General features: G+C 44.0%; 1 protein-coding gene across 2 annotated transcripts in view; it reads right to left on the reverse strand.

The window, feature by feature from the left end:
• The window catches only part of RTKN2 (rhotekin 2), a 243,539-nt gene that overhangs the window by 64,915 nt on the left and 159,079 nt on the right, over positions 1–19,545 (reverse strand). For both annotated transcript variants that reach the window (XM_075612971.1, XM_075612972.1), the window contains 3 exons: positions 6,930–7,024; positions 5,918–6,024; positions 4,028–4,159 (listed from right to left, as the gene is read on the reverse strand). In XM_075612971.1, the coding sequence (XP_075469086.1) occupies positions 4,028–4,159; positions 5,918–6,024; positions 6,930–7,024 (334 nt within the window). The remainder of the gene's footprint in view (positions 1–4,027; positions 4,160–5,917; positions 6,025–6,929; positions 7,025–19,545) is intronic.

The following is a 19,545-nucleotide window of genomic DNA, read 5'->3' on the forward strand; positions in this document are numbered from 1 at the left end:
TGCATTTCACTGGCTGAAGACAAAACTTAAGGCAGAAAGACCCACGAACAAACAACAACTGAAGACAGCTGCAGTAAAGGCCTGGCAAAGCATAACAAAGGAGAAAACCCAGCGTTTGGGGATGTCCATGCATTCCAGACTTCCAGCAGTCATTGCCTGCAAAGGATTCTCGACAAAGTATTAAAAATGAACATTTTATTTATGATTGTATATATATATATATATATATATATATATATATATATATATATATATATATATATACACAGTTAGGTCCGGAAATAATTGGACACAGACACAATTTTCATCATTTTGGCTCTGTACGCCACCACAATGGATTTGAAATGAAACAGCCGAGATGCAATAGAAGTGCAGACTTTCAGCTTTAATTCAAGGGGTTGAACAAAAATATTGTATGAAACGTTTAGGAATTGCAACCATTTTCATACACAGTCCCCTTATTTCATGGGCTCAAATGTAATTGGACAAATGAACACAATCATAAATAAAATGTTCATTTTTAATACTTTGTCAAGAATACTTAGCAGGCAATGACTGCTTGAAGTCTGGAACGCATGGACATCACCAAATGCTGGGTTTCCTCCTTTGTGATACTTTGCCAGGCCTTTACTGCAGCTGTCTTCAGTTGTTGTTTGTTCGTGGGTCTTTCTGCCTTAAGTTTTGTCATCAGCCAGTGAAATGCATGCTTAATCGGGTTGAGATCAGGTGATTGACTCGGCCATTGCAGAATATTCCACTTCTTTGCCTTAAAAAAAAATCCTGGGTTGCTTTCGCAGTATGTTTTGGGTCATTGTCCATCTGTAAAGTGAAGCGCCGTCCAATCAACTTCGCTGAATTTGGCTGAATCTGAGCATACAATATATCACTATACACTTCAGAATTCACCCGGCTTCTTCTGTCTTCTGTCACATCATCAATAAACACTAGTGACCCAGTGTCATTGCAAGCCATGCATGCCCATGCCATCACACTGCCTCCACCGTGTTTTACAGATGATATGGTATGGTTCGGATCATGAGCCGTTCCAAGCCTTCTCCATACTTTTTTCTTCCATCATTCTGGTACAGGTTGATCTTAGTTTCATCTGTCCAAAGAATGCTGTTCCAGAACTGGGCTGGCTTTTTAAGATATTGTTTGGCAAAGTCTAATCTGGCCTTTCTATTCTTGAGGCTTATGAATGGTTTGCAACTTGTGGTGAACCCTCTGTATTTGCTCTTGTGAAGTCTTCTCTTTATGTAAGACTTGGATAATGACATGCCTACCTCCTGGAGAGTGTTCTTTACCTGGCTGGATGTTGTGAAGGGGTTTTTCTTTACCATGGAAAGGATCCTATGATCATCCACCACTGTTGTCTTCCGTGGATGTCCAGGCCTTTTTGTGTTGCAGAGCTCACCAGTGCGTTCTTTTTTTCTCAGAATGTACCAAACTGTTGATTTGGCCACTCCTAATGTTCCTGCTATCTCTCTGACGGATCTTCTTTTTTTTGCAGCCTAAGGATGCCGTTTCACTTGCATTGAGAGCTCCTTTGACCGCATGTTGTGGGTTCACAGCAACAGCTTCCAAATGCGAATGCCACACCTGGAATCAACTCCAGACCTTTTACCTGCTTAATTGATAATGCAATAACGAAGGAATAGCCTACACCTGTCCATGAAACAGCTTTTGAGTCAATTGTCCAATTACTTTTGGTCCCTTGAAAAAGAGGGGGCTACATATTAAAGAGATGTAATTCCTAAACCCTTCCTCCAATTTGGATGTGAATACCCTCAAATTAAAGCTGATAGACTGTACTTTAAGCCCATGTTCATTATTTAACTGTAACTTGAATTTATTTTGGTACACAATCGAAATAACAAAACTTGTTTCAGTGTCCAATAATTTCCGGACCTAACTGTGTGTGTATATATGTATATATTGCTGCAGTGGAAGTGCTGTTTGCTGGGTGATAATGGTGAAAGACAGGGTTGCAGACCTGTCTAAGACATGCAAATGAATATACAGGAATATTTACAGTTGCTTTATGCTTTACTGTGGAGGGTTTTAGTCACTTTTTTTACCCACCATAACCTTAATAGTGGTGGTGATTACCTACTCTTATCTCATTTGAGCAAATGTCAGCAAGCTAACCTCACACTGATGATACCCATCAAGGTTGAAACATGTCTGTGAGTGGGTTAACTGACTTTGCATCTCCCAAGTCCTTGCTTAAAAGCTGTGTTTAAAGCAGCATGCATTGGCTAAGGGTTGCTCATGTAATGTGAGCATGAGATAAAAAGTGGCACTGTGTGCTCATTTGCATGTCATTTCCCAGAATCCCTTGCTGCAGTGGAAGTGCTGTTTGCTGGGTGATAATGGTGAAAGACAGGGTTGCAGACCTGCCTAAGACATGCAAATGAATATACAGGAATATTTACAGTTGCTATATATATATATATATATATATATATATATATATATACACACATATATATATATATATATATATATATATATATATATATATATACATACACCTTTTTTTTTTTAACCAATGCACACTTATATACGATAAAATACAAATGCTGTACCCTGTCTCATCTGATACAGTAAATACTGTCCAAGAAGTCAGGACTGTATATAGCTTTGTTACACACATGAATGATAATATAGATTTCTCAAGGGCACCCACCCTTTTTCTTATTCCTATCAAATCTGTATAAGGCCAAGAACTTTCGAACCACCTAAAGGTGGTGATAATCAACAGTATTCTTTAAAGGAAATTACTAAAACTACAAAATATGGATATATTCAGGTATTTCTTGCATCAAAAGAGAACGAATAAGACTAGGGCATATAACTTACTATGTCAAGGGGATGCATAACAAAAGAGCCTGAATAACCCAGGGAAAGATAAAAGCATTCTTAGCAGGAATTTAGTGTACCTTATCTAACATAAGGTACCTAACCTGTCTGATGCATGTAATAAAATATACCAAAGGTAAGAGACCACATGTTTGCAAGGAGATGCCATTAGACCACCTACAGATTGTTACTAACAATATACTAAAGGAGGACACAACTTCACATATGGTATGGTGAAAGGAGGGAAGTGGCAGGACATAGCCTGTTTTATTTTGTGTATGTGTGCGTATGATGCACTCTATATCCCTGGATAACCGCTTGCTAAGCATATAGATCATTCATGAGCAGTTACAATTATAGCAGGATATAGAGAACACAGATGCAACTAGTATGAATGCCAGCATGCGTTCCATTCTCCAGAAGTGGCATTGGAGGTTATGGGTGTCACTGCGGTGAAACCTAAAGTCGACTGACGGACGCCATGAAACGCCCTGAAACGTTGCTCCCTTTAGCAATGTTGTGTCCAATATTGCATCCCCCCCCCTTTGTAACCTCCCAAGAAATACCTGAATTAAAAAGAACCTCAAAGTGGACATAAAAGGATGAAGTGAGTTTATTTATTTATTTATTTATATTCATTCCTGAGTGCCGGTCTAATTCTGCATATTGTTCTTTAATGAAAGTGTTCTGCGGTGAAGGTGCAGGGCAAGAGCACCAGTAAATTACATCTGCGGTGAAATATCGAAGGAGAATTGGTGAGTGCAAGTTCATTATTTTCTCTTTTATATACTGTATAACGGATCATGAAATCCATGGTACACTAATTTATGTAAATAAAATGGCTCAAAAATTCATCAAAACTCACTCTACTTTGAACCAACTTCTACATTTCTTTCCTTGGTAAGGTATGAACCACCACTTGCCCGAAGCAATGGATATGGCATATTATGCTATATTTCTTATCCAGCTCATCATAGATCATACATTAAGAAACAACCATTAACGTTTCAAAATGTCTGACAGCGCAGTCCTTTAATTTATGTTCATTGTAATCTTTGCTAAACTCTACCTCACAATTTAAACATGCAAAGTTGTCTAAAATATATAATCTGTAAACAGAAAAAGAATGTTACCAGCAAAAATATATATATTTTTAAATATTTACCTTGTTGATGGGAACAGTCAAAGTTGGATCAATTTTAGCCTCAATTTCTTCTCTAGTGTAATAGCAAAGAAGGTTTCCACCTTTCAGTACACAAAATAACCTGCAGCCGGTGGCAAGACCTCCAACCAATTGCTACAGTATAACAAACAGTGGAAAAAAGGAAGAGCATCACTTTTATATAAATGTAATGGTTTGTGGTTTAATTCATAGCACGTCTGTGTATATATAGATACTACAGTTCAAGGGAACATACTTCTGGTATACAAATTCAATTTACAGTAGCTTCACTGTTCCTAACTTAAAAGAGCAGTTCCTCCTACTCGTTCCCCGCCCCCCATGGTTTTTATTAACATCTGGTAAGCAAGGGTCTCCAGAGTGGAACAGTGTTACGTTCAGCTACCGGGTCCTCATTATCCATCATTATCTAGTATGTACTAAATATGACCAATATCATCCTTTCAGATATCTCTGCTCTCTCTTTTTAATGTATTAAATGATTTTATGTTTATGATGTCATTAATCACACAAGTGTCATAGGATTAGAAATAGAGCACTCCTCTGGTCTTCCAAAGGTTATACATTTATGATCGTTTCACTCTGCTTGCGAACTTTTGTAAAGATAGTGACAGTGCATGCTCTATACACCCTCTATGTGCGCATTATCAAAAAACGGCGCCAAAACCTCCAATGAAGCCTATATTGCAAAATGCAGCAATAGGGTCATAAAGTGTCATTGCAGTATAGTGAAGAAATACTAAAACAACGGTAGCCACAGCTACCAGATATAAACAAAACACACACACAACTGTGTAGCATACTCTTGCAATATTGCCTATCAGCATTGGATGCAATATACAGTTGTGTGAAAAAGAAAGTACACCCTCTGAATTCTATGGTTTTACATATCAGGGCATAATAACAATCAAACAAACAAGAGGTAGCAGCGAGGGAGGGTCACGGGAGGACGCTGCTACCTCGAGTTGGACCGAGAGGACCGCGTTGCTGGCTTATGAGAGCCAATCTCATACATGCTTTATTTTGCAGTACTCTTGTGAGTGGGCATTTGTTTGATTTAATGTTCCTTTAATACATATTTTATTATGTTAATGCACTAGGTGTGTGCCTGTTTTTTTCTTCTTCTTTTTTCACACACACATATATATATATATATATGTAGAAGTATCAGTACCGTGTTAGCCGAGCTTCAATAATCAAAAAATAAATAGACGATACCGTTCTGTGGCTAACGAAATGCTTTTATTTGTGCGAGCTTTCGAGATACACTGATCTCTTCTTCCGGCGATGTTACAATGAATGATGCAAGCAAAGGGTATACTTAAAAACAGTGTCTCTTGGAATGTTATCTGTGCTCCTCCCTCCCCCATGTGTAGATGTGATTTATGGCTAGAGGTGTTAAATGGTTCCTGAAAGTTAGTGATGTAAGAGTGTGTGTGTATCTGTGTGAATATAAATGAATGGAGAGCCCACAGTGTATAGAGTGCTTTACAAAAGGTGTGTGCGGAGTGGAGTATATATATATATATATATATATATGTATATATATATATATATATATAGACATTTATACATATGTGTCAAGTGACTCCTTTCCAATACCCCCTCTTGTTTGATATACAGATGTAGTGGCTGTTATTATTCCCCCTAACTGTGGAACAGTAAATTGGTAACCATCATTAAATATATTGATTTAACATAAAACTAGCCAGCTTTAGAGCCTAACAATTCCAATGTTTCATTGTCTCACATCTTAGAGCGCTCTTTCCCTTATTCTTTTTTAGGATTATGATTCCCCAAATCCAATCAGATTTGGTGGAGCCAGAAGTGACTGCTCCGGTCAGTGATTTTTGCCTTGATCTGTATGGTTCTTACCTTTTGGTTAAGAAATCCCATCATTACGTCATCAGTCATACAGGATGGCTGTGCAACCAAACGGCAGCACATACTTCCATATAAAGGGAGCCAATAAGAAGACTCCTCTATAAAATACAAAAGAGCAAACAGCCATTAAGCTACATCAAACTATATTGAAAAGAGCACATGTAGCTTGATCTTCAATCGTTTTTCATTGGGTGCTAATCAAATATAGTTTAATGACAAACATAATAAAAGATTATAACTGGCTCCCAGTCTTAAAAGATAAACAACAGAGGACTTACACACACTCCCAAATATAATTATACTAGCTGCTTCTTACCATAATACATAGCATTTGACTGCAGATAAGAATCACTTGGTCACAGTCTTCCCTTTTTCAGATTAGTTTTAAAATCTCAGACCGTTTTTGTTCATATTTAAGATACAGTAGCTGTACATTTATCTCAAGCATTTTTAAATCCCCTTAGTATATACCAATTCTGTTGGGAGACTATTTTACAATTTCACCACCCTTTGAATAAAGAAGCATTCTTTATGCACTTCTGGAGATAAATGCTGTTTGTGATCAGGAACAACAGAAAAACAGCATCACAGAGACACTTTGTATCTCTAAAAATAAAAAATTGAGAAGATAATCTAAAGTTTACTCCACAGAATAAACGTGAGAACCGTAGGAACCTCTAAATGAGTGATTTATTCAGTGTTTCTACAATACTTAAACGATTCCTTGTAGCTTTATCAGACCATTAGAACATTTGATTTGTAGGTGGTAATCCATTTTATGCAATAAACATGCAAGCGCTCCAAGACGTACTTGTTCAAACAATGTTACTGAGCCTCAAAATCTCATTCACAAAAATCTCTGAAGAACTTCCATGGTGATCCATGGAATAGAAATGTGGCATTTAAACCACTCATAGCATTCAAAATTGTCTTTTCAATTGCAGCCACCAGTCATTAACTTACCAATATGTTGGTACAGTAATACAATCATGCTAATACTTACCATGCCCAGAAACAGTAAGGGTATGGGTCCTGAAGTTGTCCTCAATACTATCCAAAGTGAATGTAATATGCGCCAAAATGTTATACTTTGCTCCTCTAAATAGAGACAAGAGATATATTAGGCGGCAGTGCTTAGAAAAGTTTATGCACTATACAAGTTTATCCCAAATTACATTTTTACCTGCTAGTTTCAACTTTTCCTTTGTTACTTTTTTAATTTATGCAACATTTTCAGTATGCAAACAGAATGTCAAGAGACCAGGAATATTCTTGGATAAACTAGTATTTTAGTAGAGACACACACACACACACACACACACACACACACACACACACACACACACACACACACACACACACACACACACACACACACACACACACACACACTTCCCCAGATGTAACATATCCCATTACAACTCTAAATATCAAGAGTCAGATAGGGAACCCTTGTTCATTATCAGCTGACTACCGTATATTCCGGCGAATAAGACGACTTTTTAACCCTGGAAAATCTTCTCAAAAGTCGGGGGTCGTCTTATACGCCGGCAAAGTGCAGAGCAGAGCAGTGGCAGGCAGAAGCTCCGTGCTGCTGCTGTTTCCCTGTGCTTGCAGAGGGGGCGGGGCGTCCCTCTGCACACAGACACAAGCCCTCCTCTTCCTGTCTTTACTCCTCCAGTGCTCAGAAGCGTGGAGAACCGAGCAAGCAGAGGGGGTGTGTGTGTGTGCGTGTGTATAATGATGTGTGTGTGTGTGTGTATAATGATGTGTGTGGTGTGTGTGTGTGTGTGTGTATAATGATGTGTGTGTGTGTGTGTGTGTGTGTGTGTGTGTGTGTGTGTGTGTGTGTGTGTGTATACTGATGTGTGTGTGTGTATAATGATGGGTGTGTGTGTGTGTGTGTGTGTGTGTGTGTGTGTATAATGATGTGTGTGTGTGTGTGTATAATGATGTGTGTGTGTGTATAATGATGTGTGTGTGTGTGTGTATAATGATGTGTGTGTGTGTATAATGATGTGTGTGTGTGTGTGTGTGTGTGTGTGTATAGTGATGTGTATGTATATATATATATATATATATATATATATATGTGTGTGTGTGTGTGTGTGTGTGTGTGTGTGTATATATGTATAGTGGTGTACAGTATGTATGTATGTATATATATGTATATATATATATATATATGTATAGTGGTGTGTGTGTGTATATATGTGTGTGTGTGTGTATGTGTATATGTATATATATATATATATATATATATATATGTATAGTGATATATGTGTGTGTGTGTGTGTGTATGTGTGTATGTGTACATATATGTATAGTGATATGTGAATGTTTTGTGATTGAGTGTATGTGTGTGTGTGTGTATAATGATGTGTGTGTGTGTGTGTGTGTGTGTGTGTGTGTGTGTATACTGATGTGTGTGTGTATAATCATGGGTGTGTGTGTGTGTATAATGATGTGTGTGTGTGTGTGTGTGTGTGTGTGTATAATGATGTGTGTGTGTGTGTGTGTGTGTGTGTATAATGATGTGTGTGTGTGTGTATAATGATGTGTGTGTGTGTGTGTGTGTGTGTGTGTGTGTGTGTGTGTGTGTGTGTGTGTATAGTGATGTGTGTGTATATAGTGATGTGTGTGTGTGTATATATATATATATATATATATATATATATATATATATATATATATATATATATGTGTGTGTGTGTGTGTGTGTGTATATATGTATAGTGGTGTACAGTATGTATGTATGTATATATATGTATATATATATATATATATGTATATATATATATGTATAGTGGTGTGTGTGTGTGTGTGTGTGTATATATATGTATAGTGGTGTGTGTGTGTATATATGTGTGTGTGTGTATGTGTATATGTATATATATATATATATATGTATAGTGATATATGTGTGTGTGTGTGTGTGTGTGTGTATGTGTACATATATGTATAGTGATATGTGAATGTTTTGTGATTGAGTGTATGTGTATATATATGTATAGTGATATGTGTATGTTTTGTGATTGAATGTGTGGTGTGATTGTGTGTGGGGGTCGCGAGGGGAAAGGAAGGGGGAGGGGAAGATGCGGCTAGGCTACCAACCAAATAAAAATTAAAAAAACATCAGATTTGATTTCAATATACTGTGCCGGCACATCCTATTCTAACTTTTGCCCGTCTTGCTCCGCGCATCATTATGGGCTGGCGCCGAACGTGGCCGTGCGCCAGCCCATAATGATGCGCGGAGCAAGACGGGCAAAAGTTAGAATAGGATGTGCCGGCACAGTATATATAAATAAAATTTGATGTTTTTTTAATTTTTATTTGGTTGGTGTGTGCGTTGGAAGAGGGGTAGTCTTATACGGCGAGTATATCCCAAACACTATATTTTAACTGGAAAAGTTGGGGGGTCGTCTTATACGCCCAGTCGTCTTATACGCCGGAATATACGGTACTTGTATTTGTCACAGTGTTTTTAGACACACTGTGGTAGTCACTGGTTCACCCAAACCCGGTGCTTATTATATACAGTATACTATACAGACCCTCTATTGACTAGGAGGTCTCCGCTACTGTTGAACATTGTGCACATTGCAAAGAGCACTAAGGCATAGAACTGGGTCCTCAAACTATCCAAGAGCCAACACCTAAGGTCACACTAGGACATATCCATTACACTAAGCATGTCAAACTCAAAGGCTAACACGGGCCAAATAAACAAGGTTTAAGTTTAGGTGGGCCGCAAAAAAACAAAAACTTCATTTTTCATAGAAACGTAGGTTTATTTAGAAAAGTACAGTATAAAAACAAAACGATAAAATTAATATTTTCTTCCTGACACTTGACATCTCTGACTCTCTCTCTGACTGACTGACTCTCTCTCTCTTTGACTGACTCTCTCTTTGACTGACCCTCTCTCTCCCTGACACTCTCCCTTTCCCTCTCCCTCTCCCTGACACTCTCACTCTCCCTCTCCCTGACACTCTCTCTCTCTCAGACACACTCTCTCTCGCTCTCTCAGACACACTCTCTCTCTCTCTCTCAGACACACTCTCTCTCTCTCTCTCTCTCAGACACACTCTCTCAATCTGACACACTCTCTCAATCTGACACACTCTCTCTCTCTGACACACTCTCTCTCTCTCTGACACTCTCTCTCTCTCTGACACTCTCTCTCTCTCTGACACACTCTCTCTCTCTGACACACTCTCTCTCTCTGACACACTCTCTCTCTCTGACACACTCTCTCTCTCTGACACACTCTCTCTCTCTGACACACTCTCTCTCTCTCTGACACACTCTCTCTGACACACTCTCTCTCTCTGACACACTCTCTCTCTCTGACACACTCTCTCTCTCTCTGACACACTCTCTCTCTCTCTGACACACTCTCTCTCTCTCTGACACACTCTCTCTCTCTCTGACACACTCTCTCTCTCTCTGACACACTCTCTCTCTCTGACACACTCTCTCTCTGACACACTCTCTCTCTGACACACTCTCTCTCTGACACACTCTCTCTCTGACACACTCTCTCTCTGACACACTCTCTCTCTGACACACTCTCTCTCTGACACACTCTCTCTCTGAGACACTCTTTCTCTGAGACACTGACACACTCTCTCTCAGACACTGACACACTCTCTCTCAGACACTGACACACTCTCTCTCAGACACACACTCTCTCTCAGACACACACTCTCTCTCAGACACACACTCTCTCAGACACACACTCTCTCTCAGACACACACACTCTCTCAGACACACACTCTCTCTCAGACAAACACTCTCTCTCAGACAAACACCCTCTCTCAGACAAACACACACACTCTCTCTCTCTCTCTCTCTCAGACACACACTCTCTCTCTCAGACACACTCTCTCTCTCTCTCTCTCTCAGACACACTCTCTCTCTCTGACACTCTCTCTCTCTCAGACACTCTCACTCTCTCTCAGACACTCTCTCTCTCTCTCTCTCTCTCTGACACTCTCTCTCTCTCTGACACTCTCACTCTCTCTCTCAGACACTCTCTCTCTGAGACTCTCTCTCTCTGAGACTCTCTCTCTTTCTCTCTCTCACACACACACACACACACACACACACACACACACACACACACACACACACACAGATCTCCTTCTGCACGTGCAGCTCACACAGAGATTTGATAGGGGGGTGGGGGGCTGCTGTGAAGACAAACCCCTGTCCGTGGGATCTCCACTGAACTCTCTGCACCTCATGGAGGGGGGCGGCCATGCTCTCTCTGCACAGACGGGAGTGGTGCTGTGATCGCAACTATGCTGTTATGCTAAGACCCGGCTGGCATCTGCAGCATATCTCTCTGCACGAGGGGGAGGAGGGGGGCCCGTGATCGCAGACACACACACACAAACACACACACACACAAAATCGGAACGGGGGAGGAAATCGGAGCAGGAGGGCAAGGGGGAAGCAAGGCAGGCATGGAGCAGTAGTCACCTGACTTGCTCCATGCAGCAGGAAGAGGTGGGCAGCAGGAAGAGGCGGGCCTCACTATGCAAGCTCGGATAGAGCTGGCTGCGGGCCAAAATTTTTTTCTGGCAGCGTGCCAATACGCGCCAGCCAATCGGGAGAGGGGGGAGGTTTTTTTTTTTGCCTTTGCAGAAAGCGCGCGCAGCATGAGTTAAATATTGGCGAGCTGGGCCGCAAATATGTTCATTGTGGGCCGCAAGTTTGACATGCTTGCACTACACCATGTGTCCTATATTTTGCTGAATTGGCAGAACACTGTGTCTTTAGACACACTATGATAGACACTGGTTCACCATCAAGCCGTGCTTGATATATACAGTGTATTTAAACAGACCCTTCACTGATTAGGTCTTCATTTCTGTTACATTGTGCACATTGCAAACAGCACAAAGGCAAGAAACTGTGTTCTCCATCTATCCACGAGTTAACACCTAAGGCACTTTCTATAGTGCCGGGTGCGTGCTACGCTGCACGCGTGGATTTTTAGTTGTCTGACATCCGTCAGCCTTTCTATACAAGGGCCGCAAGCGCGCACGGCAAGGAGCGGGGAGCCGTCAGACAGCGGCTAATATTCTGGAAGCCAGAGGGTCACGTGGTGATGACTTAGCTCAGATAGTGTCAACTCGCCCTCTTTTCCAAGCACGACAAGGTCTGTTTCTTTTCTTACTTTATTTTGGAGAAAGTAGGTAAATACAGTTGCTTGTGTAGAGGTGTAGGTCTAAATCTCTGTGTGTGCTTAGTAGTAAAGGGAGGTAAAAAGATAATCCAGCAGCACCATTACAGGGGTTACAGCCAGGTACTCACGAGTCCAGAGAAATGGTGGAAAGGAAATGGCAATGTATGCTGGGTAGTAAGATAGTCTGGGGACAGACCATCTGTGGGCAGAGCAGAGGGGGAGAAAGCAGACTAGCCCATAAGAGACAGAGGCTGGGGCTGCCATGGCAACTCACAGGAGTGTCTAGGGAAGCTACAACATGTAGCAATAATGTTGCATCTTTAACACAGCAAGCTGCTGGGAGAGGGGAGATGGCACTGTGTTTTGTGTGCAGAACCAAACACATACAGCTGGCACTAATAAGCTGACAAGCAGGGCTGCGAGGAAAAAGGGGGGGTGAAACAGAAATGTAGACAGTTCCATGACACTCCCCGTCTGGTATCTGTAGATACCACTATATAACAGGCTATGTGGAACATATGTGCAATGCAAACATAATATAACAATGCAAAAGTCCATATTCCCATAGCAAGGTGATACCGGCCGGTACCACTGGCGTTAATGTTCTTTGGCCAACCTTCCAGTAAGGGAAGCCGGGTGGCTGCACAGCTCTTGGTTAGCTTGATGCAACACAATGTCTTCTGTAAGAGTCTCTGGCACTGTTTCCTTTTAGCCTTGTGAGAAACCAGTCCTTTTGTCTCTGCATTTTTATCCACAGAGCACATCCCCTTGTAAGTGCGCCAGTCGTGGTAGCTTGTTGCTCTATCACCTGGCATTCGGCAGAAGGAGATGGCGTTTGGTTCCTTGCGGAAGCGAATTAATGTCCCTGGAAGACCGATCGTCAAGTCTGGCCCAGTGAGGAGGGCGTCGTTCAGGGAGACTCCCTGGAGCTGAGCGCTAGGGTCGAACACTACCCGGACTTGATCAGGTTCCTGAGGGTGGTAGGCCCCAGGTGATTGGAGGTACCGACATTCTTCACCCTTCTTCATTAGAAGTGCTGGCTTTGCGTGGCCGGTAAGGAATATCTTTTGGATGAAGGCCACAAAGTTGCTTTTGATCTCCGGCTCCCTTCGTGGGTTGCGGCGAAGCGAAGTGAGCCTAGAGATGACAGGTTCTCTATTGTTCAGGAGGCGTATTTTTGGTGAATGGACTGGTAGCGGAGTCACCCAACTGCTTAGTCCGTCTTTAGAGAGCTCCTTGACTGTTAACTTTGGGAATCCTCTATCTTCCCTTGATGGTGTTTGCTTGTCATCGTTCCTTGCTGTCTGGAGCGCTGTGCACCGTAGTTCATCGGTGCATTTCTCTTGCACGAGAACATCTCCGCGTAGTTTGGTGAAGCGCTTTTGTGTTTCTTTGTTGACTGCCATCGGGAGGTTATTGTCTCCCCGGACGTAACGAAGAACAGTCTCTTTTGCCCTAGCAAAACCCTTTATGAAATGTCTCTGTGGCTGTCTCTTTTTAGATGTATGAAAGGACAGTCCTTTTGACACTGTGGCTTCACCTGTGGGGCGCAATCTTTTGCGGCTATGCCAGCCGTGGCAGTTGGTTGCTTTGTCGCTTGATGCTCTTTGGAGAGGAACAACTGTACATCTTAGTTGTGCCATTGCTCGCGAGAGGACTGATTGATCGTTCATTGCCTTTTGGACGATCCCTTTGTCGGTCACCTTTGGGAGGTTACTTTCTTCCTTCGGTGGAATCGACCCCTCATCCTTAGCTGTCTGGACTGCTGAGCATCCTAAGCCATTGTCGCATCCCATCGACGTGAGGATGTCTTTGTTGGTCTCAGGGGTATGATCTTGTCTTTTCTCTGCACTTGGCCCTTCAGTCACTTGGAGATGGCCAAGACATGGTTCAGAGAGAGATGTGTGTCCACATTCTGTCACCACCGTTCTGCGGGCATCAACGTAGTCTTGCCCGTGCTCTTTGTTGGTGCACGCGTTGCCCACTATCACCCATCCTAGGTCAAGTCTTTGGGCGTATGGCGCGTTGTGGGGTCCGTTATGCTATTTACGGACTTTATGTACCCTCATGATGTCCCTACCGAGCAGCAGCAGGATCTTGGCGCCTTGTTCCACCGGCCGGATGTGGTTGGCTATTCCTTTGAGGTGGGGGTAATAGAGTGCCACGTCTGGTGTGGGTATCTCGTCCCTGTTTGTGGCCATGTGGTTGCACTCGATGAGTGTGGGAAGGGGCATGTTCACTTTGCCGTCTATTGAGCATATGGTGTAGCCATTCACTCTTCTCCCTGTGGTCTCCATTCGCCCTGCGCACGTTCTGAGAGAGTAAGGAGAAGCACCATCTTGTATGTTAAACATGTCGAAGAACTCTGACCTGACCTGTGATCGGTTGCTCTGGTCGTCGAGGATTGTGTACATCCGAATAGCCTTCTCAGGTTGTCTCTGGGGGTGCACTACGACAAGGCATATTTTGGAGCAGGACATTTTGTCCCCTTCTTTTCCGCAAACCTCAGTGCGCTGAGATGTGACGGATGTTGACTCTCCTTCTTCCTCCCCGCCATGCTCCGCTACGGAGGATGGGTTCTTGAGTTGGTGGAGTGTCATCGCCTCTGGGTGTAACGCTGTCACGTGCTTGTCACTTTCGCACACTGTGCATTTGCTCTCTTCCTTACAGTCCCTGGCTAGGTGAGTCGTGGAACCGCAGCACTTGAAGCAAACCCCGAATTCTCCAAGTAACCTCTTGCGTTCTTCTAGGGACTTCATCCTGAACCCAAAGCACTTGTTGAGTGGGTGTGGCTTCTTGTGTATGGGACATTCCCTGTTTGGGTCCCTTGGTTCCTTGTCTCCGGCGACCGACTGATCGGGAGTAGTTTGGGTCGTGGGAGGCACGTCCGTCCTGCGGGTCGAGATGGGTGTTTGGGGGTTACCATATCTCGTCGCTGGTCTCTCGTTCCTCAGGCTGCTTGCACTGTATGCGGTTTGCGCACCGAAGAAGAAGTTGGGGTCGTTCCTCGTCCTTGCTGCTTCTCGAATGAAGCTCAAGAAAACTGAGAATGGGGGGTAGACGACTTGCTTCTCCCTTTTGTATTTGGAGCCTTGTGAGATCCATTTTTCTTGGAGGTTGAAGGGTAGCTTCTCCAGGATGGGTCTCACTCCACGAGCTGAGTCTAGGACGTTGAGACCTATTAAGGAATGGTCTTTCCTTGCGAACTCCAGTTCTTGCAGCAGGTCTCCAAGATCTCGTAACTTCGAGTAGTCTTTAGTTGTGATCTTGGGGAAGCTTTCGACTCTTTTGAAGAGCGAATCCTCGACTGCTTCGGGGCTGCCGTAGGATTCTTCCAGCCTTTCCCACACTAGGTCCAGACCTACTTGGGGTTGATGCGCGTTCGCTGCCCGCAGTCTTTTTGCGTACTCTCTGGAATCGTTCCCCAGGAACTTGACTAACAGGTTGAGCTCTTCCCTTGCTGAGAAGTCCAAGCTGTTGATTGCGTCTTTGAACGTGAACTTCCACGTCCGGTAGTTCTCAGGGCGGTCGTCGAAGCAGATGAGCCCTGCGTGCACTAGGTCATGTACTTTGCTATGTCTGTCAGGCCTGAGGCATCCGCGTGTTGGTACCGTTCTGAGGTAATTGCTGGGACGGTCTGTGCGGTCGCCTCTTCCTTGGCGTGGACGCGTGATGGCTGCTGGCTAGTGTGAGGGGCTGTTTTCTCCCGCGTGGGTGTACCTGGATTGCGAGCCTGTTGTGGTGCATCCGTGTGCGCTCTGGCGTGTGGATCACTGTTGCAGCTGTGGCTATCCCAGGCAGCATGTGCCATTGACAGAGCAGCGTCTTCTCCTCGTGGTCCTAGCGAGTCTTCAGTGTCTGTGGAGTCGCTCCATCCGTGTTGAGATGGTGCGCTGGTGTTTACGCTGAAGAGGCTCCTAACGTAGTCTTCAGTGCGTCGGGCTGGATCCTCTGAGGCTATCCTTCTGTACGGTAGCTCCCCGCCGTCCTGTCTCGCAGCTGCTTCTAGGACTTCGGCTTGGGCTATGGCGGCAGCGGCTTCCTTCTCTTGATTGAGTGCCTCTAGATCCGCGTCTAATTCGGCCTTTTTGCGCGCAGCGGCGGCATTGGCAGCGGCGGCGTTCTGCTCCTCCTCTTCTATGCGCGCACTTTCTGCCCTTTCGGCTGCCTCTCTTCGACCATATTCGGCCCTGGCACGTGCGGCCTTTGCGGTGGCTCGCGCCTTGGTAGCGCTTGTGCTGGACGCGTTAGATTGCGCTGATCTTGCTGACCTTGAAGAATGTCTGGATGTGCTTGAGCGCTGTGACGCGGTCTCCAGGAGGAGCTCTTTTCTCACGCTTTGCGCATCTGTGATGGCGGCCCGCACGCGACTGTCACGTGCAAGATCAATGTTGTTTTGTAAGTCTCTTTCTTGCAGGCTTTCGCCGGTGTTGGTTCTGGTCAAGTAGGTGATGTATGTTTCTGACAGCCCTTGGTAGCACGAGTGATCAGACTTTATTTGAATAATTGCCTGCGCGAGCTGTTGTGCATTATCGCCAATACTAACAACATTGCGCAACTCCAATGCGGTTGTTTCCCAGGCCAACTCTAATTTAGCGCGGTGCGCTCCAATGTCAGTCTCATATTTTTCGCGGGCCTTTTGTGTCAGTGTGACTGTCCGTTTAGGCCTTGCGTCTGCCCGCGCCTGTTGCACTTGCGCAGCGGTCTCTGTGTCTGAGTGATCGCTTTCCTACGTGATGTCTGGTGAGGCTCTGAGTTCTGCCATGCTGTAGGTGTGTGTAGGCCTTTTGCCAGTGCGTGTGGCGAGCGGTCTTTTACCTTGTCAGCGATGGGCGTCTGTCTCAGATGATGCCGAGCGGTGTCCTGCAGCGTGCAGCGTAGGGGTAGCTGTACTCACAGGTGTCCGTTGGCTCTGACCCGTGTCCTGGTGGGTGTCCGGCGGCGTGGCCCTTGATGGCGCTGGCCGTCGGAACGTGCGCAGGGGTAGGTGGGAAGGTGGCTCCTCACTATAGGCTGTGCAGAGGGTGAACTCAGACAGAGAAAAAGGCAGATAGGTTTTGTGTAAGAAGCACTGTATGTTGCAAGGCTGCTGTGCAGTGTAGGCTGCTGCTTGTCTGTTAAGGCTGCAGGCTGCTTGCAGTTTGAGCTACTTGGTGCTTCCTTTGTGTGGTGTAGAGGCTGCTCTGTATTAGCTGTGTAAGCTGCTTGCTTGTACTGCTGTAGAGGCCGCTCTGAATATAATGGAGTCTGGAGTAGCAGCTCCTGTTAGTGTCTGTAAGGCACACAATATCTTTTCACTATTCTGGAAGCCAGAGGGTCATGTGGTGATGACTTAGCTCAGATAGTGTCAACTCGCCCTCTTTTCCAAGCACGACAAGGTCTGTTTCTTTTCTTACTTTATTTTGGAGAAAGTAGGTAAATACAGTTGCTTGTGTAGAGGTGTAGGTCTAAATCTCTGTGTGTGCTTAGTAGTAAAGGGAGGTGAAAAGATAATCCTGCAGCACCATTACAGGGGTTACAGCCAGGTACTCACGAGTCCAAAGAAATGGTGGAAAGGAAATGGCAAGGTATGTTGGGTAGTAAGATAGTCTGGGGACAGACCATCTGTGGGCAGAGCAGAGGGGGAGAAAGCAGACTAGCCCATAAGAGAGAAAGGCTGGGGCTGCCATGGCAACTCACAGGAGTGTCTGGGGAAGCTACAACATGTAGCAATAATGTTGCATCTTTAACACAGCAAGCTGCTGGGAGAGGGGAGATGGCACTGTGTTTTGTGTGCAGAACCAAACACATACAGCTGGCACTAATAAGCTGACAAGCAGGGCTGTGAGGAAAAAGGGGGGGTGAAACAGAAATGTAGACAGGGGTATACCGGTTCCATGACAGCTAAGATGAGGACAATCATCTTTTCGCGCCACTGCCTGCGCACAAATGTATGTATGTGTGTATGTATGCATGTATGCATGTATGCGTGTGTGTGTGTGTGTGTGTGTGTGTGTGTGTGTGTGTGTGTGTGTGTGTGTGTATTTGTGTGTCTGCACAAGTCTAATACATTTTTTCTTTTTACTAATGTTTTTTTTTAATAAATAATAAATTACACATAAACACACACACACACACACACACACACACACACACACACACACACACACACACACACACACACACACACACACACACACACACACACACACACACACCCATATACACAAACACACAACACTGTATACACTCAACACAGTATACTCACGAAAAGCATGCGGCACGTGCACGCGCATTCGCATAGGCACGCGGGGCCGCACGCTGTATATAACAGCCCTAAAGGTCACTCTAAGACATAATCATTACAACATATGTCCCATATACTGATGAAGTGGCAGGCTTATGTATCGTTCGCAAAGTCTATCTGTAATAATACTATACTCCGCATAGGTATTAACCTGTACACACTTCTCTATTGGTGCCTGCATTTGAAGGACTATTTACAGATTATATGATCTTGCTGTCTGTAGCAATGGTGCAGTGCAGCAGGCACCAGCTAGTCAAGACACAGGCACCATCACCTGATTACAGGCAATTACCAGAGGTTGCTGCACTACCAACCGTTGGCAGTGTGTATGCACAAACATTTGAGTTAACTGATTATATCCTCTCCCCCTTAATTACCACTTTGTGCGGATCCTTTGTATTTAGGACCGTAAAGGGTATTTGATGAATCATTCATTCTTCATTTCCCAAAATACCAGGATCCAGAGTTTATATTACACACGACATAGGATCCAATGTGCGTCTTATTTGTCATTTTAACACCCTGTATTTTAGTTTGTGATTAAAGTTTATTTTTTAAATATTCCACATCAATCATTCAGAGTGGGAGCTTGAGTGCTTTAACTTGGGTTACTTCTCTTTATATTTTCTCAACTTTAAATATCACAAAGTTTCATTGGATTCAATAGTAGTGTTGGTGCAGAATATCACATACATCACCAGAAATGTACTAGATAAAAGAAAACGTGTGTGTGTGTGTGTGTGTACACAAAGTTGTAGATGGCTGAGGCACTCCAATTCATACAATACAAGATGGTGCTCCTGCAATATACACAAGGATCTGCTCAAAGACATACTGTATAACAGAAGGGACAGGGGAGGGAAAATATCCTTTTACAGGCATACCAGGTTTTAAGTACACTCACTTTACGTACACTCGTGAGTATGTACATATATGCAACTACACCATACCCCTGTGTACGGATGCTCGCTTTGCGAATACGTACACAAATTTTTTTCCCCTGCTGCTTGACGGCGGCGTGCGCGCCTCTCCTTCCCCAGTCCCCAGTCACAAAGAATGAGAACAAGCAGGGAGGTGAAAGACTGGCGAGAGGCGTGCGGGACTGGCGAGAGGCACGTGGGACTGGCGAGAGGC

This window comes from Ascaphus truei, chromosome 8 (assembly GCF_040206685.1).
Source record: "Ascaphus truei isolate aAscTru1 chromosome 8, aAscTru1.hap1, whole genome shotgun sequence".
In the NCBI taxonomy this organism is placed as follows: domain Eukaryota; kingdom Metazoa; phylum Chordata; class Amphibia; order Anura; family Ascaphidae; genus Ascaphus; species Ascaphus truei.